At 46.0% G+C, this 14,610-nt stretch overlaps 1 protein-coding gene across 1 annotated transcript in view; it reads left to right on the top strand.

Moving 5' to 3' along the window:
• The window catches only part of CCNI (cyclin I), a 53,457-nt gene that overhangs the window by 36,693 nt on the left and 2,154 nt on the right, over positions 1-14,610 (top strand). Inside the window, exons 3-6 of the mRNA XM_048848783.2 lie at positions 5,700-5,834; positions 11,500-11,574; positions 11,748-11,888; positions 13,312-13,542. Coding sequence (XP_048704740.1) covers positions 5,700-5,834; positions 11,500-11,574; positions 11,748-11,888; positions 13,312-13,542 — 582 coding nt within the window. The remainder of the gene's footprint in view (positions 1-5,699; positions 5,835-11,499; positions 11,575-11,747; positions 11,889-13,311; positions 13,543-14,610) is intronic.

Genomic DNA, 14,610 nt, shown 5'->3' with positions numbered 1-14,610 from the left:
TTTTTTTTTGTCAGCACTGCAGCTACTTCTGCGGAGGAGTCTCAGACATGGTTCTGACTTCTAGGTGGCTCAGCTTGTTCTGACCCGGCCAGCTGTTGGGGTGGGTAGGTTAACTGAGTTTTGCTTTTGAATTTGAATTTGAACTGAGCTGAGTTCTTCTGAAGACTTGGCTTCTATTCTGGGTGCTGGAGTGTTGGTGAATCTGGCCACTGCCTGTGGGGAGGCAAGGGCCGTGGGTGACCTGCCGGCTCAGGGAGGTAGCCCCCCAAGCGCTGGGTGGGCAGTCTCCCCGAAGCATGGGCAGGCAGTGCTGGCAGCCCCTCCACGCCTGGGCGGTGTGGCCCCAGCACCCTGGGCCTCCCCCCCAGTATTGGGCAGCCCCAGCATGCTTCTCTGAGGGGGCCTTCTGGGCAGAGCGTGGGTGGGGCCATGCTGGGCTGTTCAGGAAGGCACAGTCTCCCCCAGCCTATGATATGCACCGCCCATGTGGGGAGGTATCCAAAGGGCTAGTCTACACTCAGTTCAGTGGTGCTCACCCTTATTACACAGGAGGGCCACACTAACCTAAACACAACCTTGTGTGGGCCAAACAGATACTGCATATTTTAGTAAGATTTAAAGTCACCCTTATTGATTTATATTTTAAGTTCAGCTTATTTCGTATGTGTTTAGATAGAAACAACCTATGTACAGTATTGTTTATTTACACAGTGGTGTTAACTAAAATGATGTAAACCTGACAAAACACTAATGAATCGACCGTTAATATATTGTGTTGAAACAGGCTTTATGAAATGCTGTGGTAGGCTGTATACAGCCCGCGCGGGCCGTAGGTTGGGCACCCCTTCACTATATCTATTTGAAACTGGAATAGTTAAATCGGTACAACCCCAGCATTGACAGTGATACTGGCATAAATGTGATATGATGGTATGTATTGATTTAACTGTTTCAGTGTAAATATCTCTCCCTCTCCCATGAAATAGTTAAATCAGTACAAAAACTGTGTAGACCCAGACCTAAGGCAGGAGGCTGCATAATCAGGTTGGTCCCTTGTATACATTAATCCCTTTTGAAGGCCTTGTTGGTTAGTGGAACAGATCTCTAAACTAGGTATTGCATCAGTGGTGGGTATTTATTTTTATTTTATTTTTGAATTGGTTTTCTTTCGGTCTTCTGCTGAAAAGGAAAGCAACCCACAACAACTCAGAGCAGCGTGGTGTTTTGTTGTGCAAGCTGTTAGCTCTCTCTTGCCCCACAGTGTCTTGGCAGCCATCATTCGATTCCACATTTTGAAACCACATTAGCAGCAGCACTGAGGGGTGAAGGGCTGTCAAGGACAGAACAAGCACACCTGATGGCTGCTTCCCTTCTAGCTCAGCAAGTTGCAGTGACTAGAGTTGAAATGGGAACAGCCACATGCCTCCAAATGTTAGGCAGACGTACTGTAAATATTGCAGAAGAGGAAATGAGGCTCCGCATACAAGCAGAACAGAATGTTTTAATGGTAATGCGGGTGACTACTGTAGTTAAGGTTGATGTGTAACTTCAGCCATAAACCCTCATTTTCAGTTACTTGTAACTTCAGCCAACAAGCTCTTTTGAGGCTGACTCTTTCAATTCTTGGGCGGGGGCCATAGGTAATTTGGTTGTTGAAATCTTCAGTGAAATGTGTTTTTGAGTTCAGTAAGTGTATGTTGAATTTAAAAACAAAACAAAACCCTCGTCCCATGCGTGCTGCTAGCAAAATTGTGTGCATGCCTAGTCCCAGTGTTTTAATCCGTTTTGTTCAGACCTGGTTTGTTCGTGTTAGTGATATCTTTGAAAAAACTGGAGCCAGGCTTGAAGGCAATTGGATCAGTACCTTGTAAGTTAAGAATGCTGAGTTTTCTCCTCACCCATGTGCTGTAAGATTTTCGGTTGGTTAGTGGCTAGGTCAGGAGTGCTGCAGAGTGCTCTAGTTCTATCCAGACTTGTAAGGGGTTTTTTCCCTGCAAAGGCAGACTTTCAATGGGAATCAGCTGTCTAACTCCCTTTGTCACTCATCGAAAATCCCACCCAGAAAGTGCAGAAAACTTGACAAACACAGGGAAGCTACGATGACGACAACGTTGTGGGAGTGCTGGTTCCAGGAGCCCTTGTGGGCTAGAGAAAAAGCACTGGGGTTGGGGCTGAGCACTCCTGAGCACTATTGCTACCTGCCTCATGTTGATGAGAGTGCTTCCCTACCTCACAGATGTGCTCATACCCCTCCTCATGGACCCCTTGCTTAATGCAAAGCTCCTCCTTGATCTGCTGACAGTTCTCTTTGGGTATCTTGGGTAGATGGGGGGAGAAAATTCATCCCCCCAGAAGTTGTGGTGGACCAGTTGTTCAGACTGGAACTACAGAATCATAGAAATACAGGGCTGGAAGGGACCTTAAAAGGTCATCTAGTTCATTCACCTGCGCTGAGGCAGAACCAAGTGAACCTAGACTATCCCTGACAGGTATTTGTTTAACCTGTTCTTAAAAACCTCCAGTGATGGGGATTTCATATGTATGAGTGCAACTGCTGGATCACCTCTGGGAAAGTAAACTTGGACTGGGAGGTTCAGTACTGCAGTAAGATGCCACACTCTGCTGATTCCCTTTCCAGAAGTCCAGATACTGCTCGCAATCTGTTGCACAAACTGATGTATAAATGACTATCCAGCTGCCCCTCTCACCCTGGGCTCAGGGCCTCAGACAATTGGGATCTGTGGGTATTCAATGCCTCTGAAAATCAGGCCCCACTATTGCTGGGTTTGAATTTGGAGAAGTAGATTGAGGGTGGCGGGGTGGGGAGGGGCGGAGAAACAGCATGGATGTACCTTATAACACCTGCTGTGGTTAGTCCAAAAATAAGATTTCATTGATTCTTAGGACATCTGCCAGATGTTGATTAGGGCAATGTATATTAGAGTAAATATTACAGGAGTGGATTATTATACCTTAAACTTGTGGCCATATATTTACCTAATGCCTTCAGTTTGCTGGTGCTCTGGAAAACACCAGGGATCTACGGGTTAACACTGTGGTTGATCTCATGTTGCGGTATGAACACAATGAACTGTAGATGGCTGATGCCCAAGGGGTTGGTGCTTCACCGCTACAGCCAAAAGACATAGTGTTTCAGGTTTTCCAGAATTCACATGATCAGGGATGGCAAGGGATTGGTCTCTTAATAGGTTTGTTTTTGTTTTTTAAATCCACACAGCTCAGTAATTGGTAAGTTCATTCAAAGGGGGAGACTTGCTTGCTAAGCCTTAAAATGCCTTTCCAAGTCTCCCCCTCCTCAGAGATAATTACACCTAACATGTTACCAAATCCTGCATTCACTTAGATACTGTAAGATGTAAAATACCAAAGTCTTAGTAATTAGAGATGGAAAAGACCAGCTTGATCATAAAATTCACCCCTCTTGCCAGCACAGGCTGCAGCAGCATGGCAACTATCCGGAGCATATTTTAAAATGAGGCCAGGAGTATCTGACAGTTCCCAAGGAACCACTGTTGCAACAAGAACACAACTGTGAATTACATAGTTATTTTAGCTCTCCTGGGACACTTCCAGCGAGGCTGAACAATAATAGTTCTTTTTAGTTACGGTCACATCTGTCATCTGCCTGGAAAGGAGGGATCAAATTATTTCAGACAATAAACAGTGCAGATAATAGGAAATGAATATGTATCAGAGGGCATGGCCTCCTTTTTTATATGCAAGAGGTTTTTGGAAAATCAGGCTTTGACTGTGTTCTCCAAGTTGGTGGAACTTCAGTAACTTTCACGGGAGCACACTTTGTCATCTTTTTCACAGTGGGAGCTGCACAGAGGGTCTCTTGAGCTTCCAAATCACATTTCAGTGACACACAGAAGGTTGTGTGTGTTCAGTTTTGGGTTTTCTTTGTTTAAGCCTAAACTAAGCTAGAGGAGGTATTACTGTTTAGATCAGTCATAAAAGGCTGTTCCCTAGACCAGTGGTTCCTAAACTGGGGTTTTCAAAATGTTACAGGGGGTTCTTGGGGGGGGGGGGGGGGGGGGAAATTCCCTAATGGCAGACAGAGTTGTCCCTAGGGACCCTGGGTAGCACGGGGCCAGCAGCCTGGAGCCCTTGGACTTTGAAGAGCTAAGCAGATCAAAGCAAGCATATCATATTGGGGGAGGGATAACTCAGTGGTTTGAGCATTGGCCTGCTAAACTCTGGGTTGTGAGTTCACTGCTTGAGGGGGCCATTTAGGGATCTGGGGCAAAAATTGGGGATTGGTCCTGCTTTGAGCAGGGGGTTGGACTAGATGATCTCCTGAGGTCCCTTCCAACCTGATATTCTATGATTCTGTTACACAGAGGAGATTTAAACTTCAAGAATTCTTATAAGAAATGGAAAGGGAGGTGGATATTTTTTGCTGTTTTTAAAATTAAATAGGCAGCTCATATTGTTTTTAAAATTATTATGAAGAACAAGTTTAAGCTTTGTTGTACCGTGCGTTGTTTGCCTGGACTGCTCAAGACCTGAATGCTGGTGTACGAGGAACTCTTTGATTTAGCTTCTTAAATACCTTCATGCTGTTTCACATCTGATACTCCTTGATGAAACAGAGGAGCCTTGTCTTATAACAGGCTTATTCAAAGTGATACAAGCTACAAAAGTGAGATCTTGGAAGAGTGTTGCCGTTTTCATAATGTAATAAAAATACTGTAATGATAAATAATTAATAATAGTGTGTAATAAGCATGTCATAAAACCAAATTTTATATTTCCAAGATCATTGCTTTTATAATTTATACTCGGGTAAAGGAGAAAATCCCTGGAAATATTCATTTTTAGGAGAGGGTTTGCGAGACTTGACATTTCAGTGAAAGGGGTTCACAGGTTGTTAAAATGTGGGAACCACTGCCCTAGACACACTAAAACCACAAGCCCCACAAACAAGATCGTACAGAGTTTATGGTTGGTGGTGGAAATATTCTCTTGGAACTTAAATAGGACTGAATCCTAAGCTCCTTGTGGGGGGACCCCTGTTGTAGTTGAGGGGGTCACTGCAGGCATAGGTGTCTCTCATAGGTCAGCTTGGATAAGGGCCGAGGGCTTGATCCTGCAAGTTTCTGAATGTTCTTGATTCCTACTGACGCAGGTCAGCGCAGAGGGTGCTCAGTATTATACAGGATGTAGCCTGTGGTTACCATAAAGAACAGGTTTCATATTGAATTGCATCTTCACTTGGATAGTGCGTTCTTCGTTCTGTAATATTTTTTGTTGAACATGAGACTAGCATCATCTAACGTAGCCTTTTCATCCATAACACTACCTGACTGGAGCTTTCCAATTTTCATACGCCTACGTTTAGACAGCAGTGTTATGGGGCCACATTCTAAAAGTAGATCCTACATTTTTGCAGGCATGCCGCAGCTTCAGCCTGCTAGACTTCTAACTCCATGGGTGCACCCACAAATCAGGTCAGGAGAAGTCAATATGACCACGAAGAACTCCAGGTGCAAACATAGAAAGTGGCTTCAGTCTGTGTTAAAAGCATCCCCTTGGTCCCCCTTCCCTTGAACAGCCACATAGGGCTTTGTTTCTGCATATGTTAATATTTTGCCTTCTCTCAATTCTCTCAGCCTTCAGGTTCTGGGTGTGAGTACAGCTTGTTTTTTTTGTTCCCCCCCCCCCCCCCCCAACAGGATGTAGCCATTTCTCCAGCGCAGCGGGATGAGGTGATTCAGTGGCTGGCCAAACTCAAGTACCAGTTCCACCTTTATCCAGAAACACTCGCCCTGGCCGTCAGTCTCTTGGACCGGTTTTTAGCTACGGTAAAGGTAAATAATTTCAGGATCTGTATCCTGCAGTGGATTTATACCACCAGCTCATGGCTTTGGAAGTGACTCTCCTTGCTGCTGGGCCAAACCCAAGCAGGCTCAGTGTATGAGTGTGTGTACTTCCGCTTTACACACTGCATGATGCCTTAGATTTCAGCTGCTGAACGAGATTAGTGTCTTCAGTATATCCCTTCCTGACTATGCCTGAACAGTGCAGCTGGGTCTGTGGAAACCCCCTGTTATCATGAGAGCACTGTGGGCCTGGTCTCTGACTAGGGCACCTAGGTGCTACAGTAATACAAATAATAGATGGCTTTCTGGAACAGTTTTATTTTTTAGTTAATGGGTCAGATATTCACCTGATGCAAATCAACATAGTTGCATTGATTGCAGTGGAGACATGCCAACTTACCTCAGCTGAGAATCTGGCCCAGTGCATGTCCATGTCGGGAATACTTGCTCTCTTCCCTGTTCTGCCAGCTTCCATTGACATGCTGCAGCTCATCAGTTTAACCGAAGAGAGGAGATAATCACTCCACCTACCTAGAAGCTGTCCATGTTCATGCTGTCTCTGCTAACCTGGTGTAAATGTTGAATTAGCCTCACCTAGCCATTTGTCTTCCAAACTGTATCCAAATATTGCCCCTGGCAAGTCCGGGGCGGGGGGCGGAGGATCTACATAGAAATCTGAAATCTCTAGCTTAAAATATACAAAAAAGCTTGTTAAACTAAATAGATTCTGAAATGCAACTGCCTTTGTGGTAAGCCCTTTCCATACTCGTATGTCCTATGGCATGACACGGAGGATCTGTGTTTCTATAATATTTAATTCAGACATTGGGTAGGTCTGCGTTTGTCTTGTTTGTATCACCTGAAATTGCTGTTACCCAAGGGCTAGGGACGTAGGAGTAGTGGGATGGCCATGGCTTAGCCAGAAGTATAGCAAGGAACAGGATTCATAGATTCCAAGGCAGCATTGTGATCGTTTAGTCTGACCTCCTGTATTACACAGGCCAGATAACCTTCCCAAAATAATTCCTGGAGTCTGAGGTGATAGAAGAATGTTTGGGAAGGCTGGAGCCAGGCTAGGAAAAGAAAGCAGTATGACAGAAAGGGCTTCAGGAGCAGGGTGACACAGGTAGGAGGGAGGGAGGGAAGTGTAGAGACTTTCAATGCCAGGAGCCTGATTGAAGTCAATGGGCCGAGCATCAAGGGGTGGGTCTGGAAGGGAGGGCTATATGAAGATGGTAGGGCAAAAGACAGCACCTAATTCAGGTGGGTCCTGGCCCACAGCTAGGGCTCCAAGAGTGCTGCAATAATATAAATAATTATAATAATAAAAAGAAATCCAGGAGATTATCAGTGAAGACCATAAAGGGAGGAGTGGTAGTCCAAACAGGCCTACCATATTGTCTATTGGAGTGGAGCTGTGCGTGTGCTCATAAGAGTATGGTGAACACAGTGGTTTAAGGAATAAAATTCCACACGACTGATTAAAATATTTTAAATATCAGCCTTTGGGGCATACATGGTACCATGACTCTTGGCCTCCGAGTCTGTGCTGTCCTGCCCAACCCTGGTGCAGTCACTTACAGCTTGCAGAGTAAGCGGGTCTAAAACGCCACCAAATTGAAATGGTAGTGCTCTGCGGAGGCTTTGCACCCTCTGTAAGTAACTGCACAAGGTGCAGGGTAGTGGAAAAACATGTCCCCCTGGCCTTGAGTTCTAGAATCTGGCAGTCTTGCCTTTGGCTAACATAATCCTTTTTCTGTTTGCTCTGTTAAGCTCAGGTCTCATTAAATGGTCAGTCTCCTCTGTTTGTGAGGTTTTTAATCCTATTACAAACATTACTAAAACAGAGGTCAGAGGAGTTTAAAATTTTACCCCCGTGGTTACATCATTAACATAGCTTGCCTCACTAAAGTACAAATTGGATCTTCCAGTAAGGCCTTGTCTACGCTGCCATTTTACAGCACGGAAACTTTCTTCGCTCCGGGGTGTGAAAAAACACCCCCCTGAGCGCTGCAAGTTTCAGCGTTGTAAAATGGCAGTGTGGACAGTGCTCCAGTGCTGGGAGCCCTTCCCCTTGCCCAACGCTGGAGCCGTAACTACACAGCCACCTTAAAGTGCTGCCATGGCAACGTTTTAACGTGGGCTGTCTGGACTTACTGTAAGTCTTGGATATGTGGTGAATTATTGCTAGTGCTTAAACTGCAAGACACTGAAAAGTTTTGTTTTTAAAGAAATCCTGACCTCTAACCATTATGACATCTTAGTGATGGGGTCAGATGTTGAAGGGATAGAAAATGTATGATTGAAACCCCTAAATAGCTAATGCCCTTAGGAAATGGTGATTGTTTCAGTATTTCTGTAGCAGTCAAAGGCTCTGACTGTTCTACAGAGGCTACTACTGTGAAATGAAGTGGCATAGACTAGGACTAAAAGAAACTCCATCCTGTACTTCAAGGAATGGTGATAATAGAAAACACTGAAAGCAGTTTGGGGAGGAGTTTCAGGTAACGTGCCCCCCGCCCGGTATAGCATTGTTCATTTAAACATGTCCTTTTTCTCTCCCTGCTGCAAATAAACTGGGCCTTATTCTCCCTGCCGTTAAACCGGATTTACAAAAGGGTAACTCCATTGGCGTGGGATCACTCCCGATGTACAGTAGTGTGAAGGGAGAATCTTAGCCACAGCCTGGGATTGTTCTACTAACACCTTCCCTTGAATTCGAATGTGCCTTGAAATAGTTCAGACTGTTCTATGTCCCGTCCTATTGCCCTGCCATGCTCTGGTTCTTTCACATACCAGCAGTGGCTTTTGCTGTAGGTCACTTCACTAAATAATTAATCCTCAACATAATTACAGTCTTGGTTTAACTGTGTGGCAGTTGCCAATAAAGAGGGAGCACAGAGGGGGTGGTGTGGGAGCCAAAGCAGTGTGACTGTATTTTAATACTGTCTCACAAACGGACTCAGATGATGTCAGGGGTGAGGACGGGAGGGTGAGCAGGGGGACAGTTTCTATTACAATAATGCAGGACGTTATGGGGGAATTTTTCAATAAACATTGAAACTCTCCTACAAGCTGTCTTCAGTGGCTCCTTTTCCATTTTCTGTATGCAGGGATTTGTCTTTAGCCCAGCGAATTAAATTTACTGTTTCTCACACATCCTTTCCTCTTGCTCCACTGCGCCCTTCTCCAGCCCCTTCCATCCAGAGATGTCCAAGCACTTCACATCTTTAACTAAGCCTTGCCACATCCCTGTAATGCAATAAAATTTTGTCCCTATTATATAGATGGGGAAACTGAGGCATGAATTGTCAGCCTGATCCAAAGCCCGTTGAAGTCAGTGGCCCGAGGTGATTTGGCCAAGGTCTTGCAGTGAATCTCTAGCCAAAATGGGAGTAGAACCTGGTTTCCTATTGAAGATGGCAGTTGTTAGGTAGGTTTTCCAGGAGATTAGCTATTGGTCTTTTACAGAGCTGGCTGACTGATGTGGGATAAAGACTTTGGGTTCTTCTCTCCATTTTAGTAAGTTAATATTAGTTGAAGAGGATTTGCCTGCCTACCATGAAAGGGACCTAGGTTTGTAGTAGAAATGAATAGATTTTATCTCTGGCCTGGCTGCATTTACTAGTGTAACTGACTGAAGTCGTGTCAGGTGACAGTCGGTGCTGTACAGTGTGTGGATGGATGTTGTGGATTTAGGGGATACTCACTGAGCGCTCTCAGGAGGGAGTTACCCAGGGCCCTGACTAAGGGGCAGCATGTCATTGTGATGCCCCTGGAACAGACCAGGGAACTCTGGGATCCTCTCTGCTGCCTGGTTTTTTCCACACTTGCACCAAGGGAAAATTATTGGTGCTAGCCCTTTACCTTGTGCAGATTACTTCCCGCTCTGTGCCGGCTACGCTCTGTGCCGGCTAAGCTGTGCTGTGTGGGAGAGGGGCTGAATCAAGACTCCTCCCACTTGTGGGCCCGGGGAGGCCGCTCCTTCCTCCTGCATGGTCACCTGTGGAGTGGGTACTTCCACCCCGCCTTATTTCCTTGTGTGGGCATGTAGCACAAACCACAGATTCACCCTCAGGGACATTGTTCTCCTCACTGTCAGCAGTACCTGGACACGTTGAAACAGCTGTTTTATACAGCTATTTAATTCAAACCTCCCGGTGCCTCGCCAGTAGAAGTCAAAGTCCCTGGGGATCAGCGATTCCTTTTGTGTAACAGGAACTGGAACCTGTTAGAGGCCGTGTTTGTCCTTGACCCTGCACCCCTTCCCCCTCGCTCCCTGCTGGGAGGAGTCATGTTGACTGTTAAGGACCTAGAGTGTGGATTCCAGGATTGGGCCTTGGAACTGCCCTGTAGCTCCATTCTGTCTGCTGGAATTAATCCGCCTGGAATTAATCATGGAAGTGCTCTAGGTTAAAAACTGATTTTGTGTTCTCAGCAGGGCTTTTACTTATTTATCTCTCTTCCTTGCCCTGTGGCTTCTTTCGGTTCCATGTTCCACAAGGATATTTAAATTTTTGTCAGTATAGACAGCGTGAGAGAAATTGTCAGCTAGCTGTTTGGAAGTGGCTGGGGGGGAAAGGACATCATTGCGCTGCTCAGTTTGTGCACAGACATTGCTCCTGGTTTTCACAGGACTGAATACTGTACTCTGTGCATACTGAATAGAGTGACGCATCTTTCTTTCTCGCTCTCCTACTTCACTGGCACGGGAAACAAAGTCCTGAATCACGTTAATAGAGCCACTAAGGTCCCGATTCAGCCAAACTCTTAAGCATGTGCTTAGCTTGAAGCACACCCATGAGTTCTGTTGATTTTAATTGACTACCTATGTGCCTAAAGTTAAGCACATGCTTAAGTGCATTTGCAGAATTGGGGCCCATAACAAGGTTCTTTGTTGTTGTCACTCTGCAAGAGAGGTTCTCTTAGAGTGACTGGATGTCCCGATATTATCGGGGACTGTCTCAATATTAGGGGCTTTGTCTTATATAAACAACTATTAACGCTCCCTCTCCCGATTTTTTTTTTTTCACACTTGCTGTTTGGTCACCCTACGGTCACTCCTAGTCACCACCTCTCCCTGCACTCCACTGCTCGCTTAACCCCAAAACATTTCACCGGAAAGGGCTCGGCTACCCTCGTTTGAAAGCTGTTGCCGTAAAACATAATTCTCTCTTGGTGTTTGTTTCTAACTAGATACAGTGTCAACGCCTCAGCTTTATCTTCTTCCTTGCGTCACATCTAACCCGTGTTGTTCTCTGGGCCTGATCCGCAGCTGGTGGAAATCGGCCTGACTCCATTGAAGTAGGTGGAGCTGTGCTGAGTTTTGCCAACGGAGGATCCAGCCTCCTGTTTTTTCTCCTTCCAAGTACCACTGCTCCCACTAAAAACAAGCTCCTGTTCCTCTCCAGTGATGCGCATCACTGGATGCCAGTTAGGACGCTGGGGCTGACTAACTTCCATCCTGCCTCATGTAATGGAGTATGGATTTTTCCTTTCTGTGGCTCACAATAGTAGCAGTGGAGTTGGAGGTCGGCCCATTGATCCTGTCTGCATTGTTTTGGCATCCTGAGATCACAGGGCAAGGGAGTTAGAGCCAAAGGGTCACAAATCCGTTTCTGCATTGTACTCTGACTTTTTTTCTGTTTCCTAGGCCCGTCCAAAATACTTGAATTGTATTGCGATCAGCTGCTTCTTCCTTGCTGCCAAAACCGTTGAGGAAGATGAGGTAATACTTTCTCCAAAGGCCTAGCATCTGCTTTAAATTTTATGCTCATCTAATTCTTTGGTTGCTTGAGCAGGGGGGTTGGCACTTGCCAGGACAGGAAGGAAACGGCTTTTGTGACTGATGATTGTTCTTGCTTTTCTTTTCTTTTTGTTTTTTATCATCTGTTTCTGCAGAGGGTTCCAGTACTGAAGGTGTTGGCCAGAGACAGCTTTTGCGGCTGTTCTCCAGCTGAAATTCGCAGAATGGAAAAGATTATTCTGGATAAACTGCACTGGGATCTTCACATGGCTACGCCACTGGATTTCCTTCACATTGTAAATATGTTGCTAGTTACCTTCTTTCCGGTGCTCGTCCTTGTTTGTTTTTTTGGTTCATTGGTATTAATGTGAGTATGTGCCAAATCTTGAGGGACTTACTCAGATTTTACTTGGGCAAAAATCCCTACTGCTGGGGTGGGTAAGGATTCCAGGATTTGGTCGTATGTTCATAAACTTGGCCTAAACAAAAATCGAGACAAAGACTTTCAAAAGTGACTCGTGATTTTTTGCGGACCAACTTTAGACACTTTAAAGTTGCCTGATTTTCAAAATGTGCTGAGCTCGCATCCTCTGAAAATCGGGCCCCTTTAAGATATAAACGGCCCATGTATAAATTCAGGCTGGAAAATTAGAAGGCTTCTAACCATCAGAAGAGTGTGTTCCTGGAACAGCCTTCCAAAAGGAGTAGTGGGGGCAAACATCCTCCAACTAGTTTTAAGATGGAGCTTGATGAGTTTATGAACAGGATTATCTGATGGGTTTGCCTGTGGTAGCACAAGACTGGACTTGGTGACACAGAGGGTCCCTTCCAGTTCTGTCCCTGTGTCTTGAGTTGAGCACCCAAAACCATTAGTCCCTCTTGAAAATCTTGGCCCTAAATGTTAACTGTCAGTATATCTGCTCCAGGATCAAAGTAAGACAACAATAGAACACAAAGGCATTAAGGAGTGGCTGGGGGGGGGGGAAGAGGGGCCACATAATTGGTGGATGTGAAACATGTTTCAGTGTGTCCTTAACTGACCCAAGTTTTGGTTTACCTGTTAACAACTGGGGCCAGAGAGCCCTTTCGTGTGGTGAAATCCATGGCAGGGGGATAGTGGCAAGGAAAACTTTGTGTCCCCTCACAGAATCTCTCCTCAGTGGTTTCATCCCAGGAGAGAGCCCTGTTTGTCCAGGGCCAATTGAACCATTGAGCCTGCAGTTCAGGAAGAAGGCAGGATCATCCATACAGGGGCTTCGTGCCCCTCCCTGGCAGCACTGCACCTGTAGAACTGCTCTATCCAGGACTCCCCCTGGCCATGGCTGCCCTGGGACCCTGCTCCCCCATCCCTTACAAGGCAGTCTCCACCATGGACAGGGCTCCCCTGGCTGTGTCACCTTTCCTGGGGTATCGCCGAAGGGCCAACGAGGGGACAGTGTGCATCCCCTGGCCCTATCTCAACCCAGCAAGAGGCTTCCCACTCCTCGCTGTCTGCCTTAGGGGACAGTGCCTGGCTGGGGTGAAGCAGAGCATGGGATGGGAAATCTCTGGGGGGGGGAGAGAATCTCACTCCATGTGAGCTGTTTGGAATAACATAGCCCACTTGAACCCCCCAGGCACAGGAACGAATGGCTGCTCGTGCCTTTGCATGTGCTCATGAAGCAGTGTGCTAAACTCTGTCAGTAACATACCGACTGGTTTGCTTGTCTTTTTCCTCAGTTCCATGCAGTTGCTGTGTCAACCAGGCCTCAGTTACTGACCGTCCTGCCCAAGATGAACCCATCTCAGCATGTGGCTGTTCTCACCAAGCAGTTACTGCACTGTATGGCCTGTTACCAGCTGCTGCAGTTCAAGGGCTCCATGCTGGCACTGGCCATCATCAGTCTGGAACTGGAGAAGCTGATTCCTGATTGGCTCTCGCTCATCATTGAATTGCTCCAGAAAGCACAGGTGAGGCCTGGGCAGAGGTCTTCTGGACATCCCAGCTAACTGGCATTCTGGGTAGGAGAAAGGTCCCGTGTTTCTGGGACAGCCACTGAAAGGAGGAGGAGGAGGAGAAGCTGATGGTCTGCACTAAACAGCCAGCTGTGGTTACGAAACCGCTCTCGTCTTGTGACCATTACTCTGGCAGCTGGCAATTGATAGATAATCACTTGGGTTAGCCATAGGCCAGGAAGTGAATCATCAAGCTAATGGAGAGAGCTGAATAGGTTGAAATTCAGCAGGACAGGCGGTTTTTCCTCCCCCTTCATGTCTCTTGCACACCATCTCTCCCCACTTTACTGAAGATGAACATAGACCTACTTCTTGTTCATTCAAGTTGATTTGTATCCCTAGGCTCCAGGAAATCTTTGACGCCGGTGGAGTAGTTGTTGCTGCAGTCAGTGTAACACACCCATCCAATAAAAGCTGAGTCAAGTAATAAGCAAGTTACAAGAAGATACATGTACCTTTAATGATATATGTCCATGGCACAGAGACAGACTGAGGGGCTGATTGCTCTCTTGCTTATGCTGGTATAAATCAAAGGAATATCCCCCATAGTGTCAAATGGGCTTGAATAGAACTGAGCCCCCAGATTAGAAAGTGGAAATAAGCCTAGACTTTGGCTGATCTGATTTTACGGCACAAATCTTTAGCTGGTTGTAACTGTGTCAGCCTCAGTGGAGCTATGCTCTGGATCTATATCTGAAATAGGATTGAAAATAGCATTTTTTCTGTGAGCACAGTGGTGTGGATAAGGCCTCGAGAGCTGTCTGATTCCCAGCCTCTGAGTTTTGGATGCAAGGTTTTGTGGTTGGGATTTTTTGTTTTCTCTCTTTTTGGCAAGGTGGGAAGGGTGGTGGTTCTATGTTTTGCAAAGATGCTCAGGCTACAGCCTTAAGGGTTGAGTCTTTGAGACATATCTCTGCAAATACTTTGCATTGTTTGACGATCTGTATGCTCGCTTCTTGATAGAGGGAGCCTAATGCATGAGATAATGTACAAATCAAAAGTGTTTTCAGCAGAGAATGCCCA

The sequence above is a fragment of the Caretta caretta genome, chromosome 4, assembly GCF_965140235.1.
Source record: "Caretta caretta isolate rCarCar2 chromosome 4, rCarCar1.hap1, whole genome shotgun sequence".
NCBI classification, from domain to species: Eukaryota; Metazoa; Chordata; order Testudines; family Cheloniidae; genus Caretta; species Caretta caretta.
The sequence above is the reverse complement of the archived record's forward strand: the minus strand, read 5'-3'. Positions and strand labels throughout refer to the sequence as shown.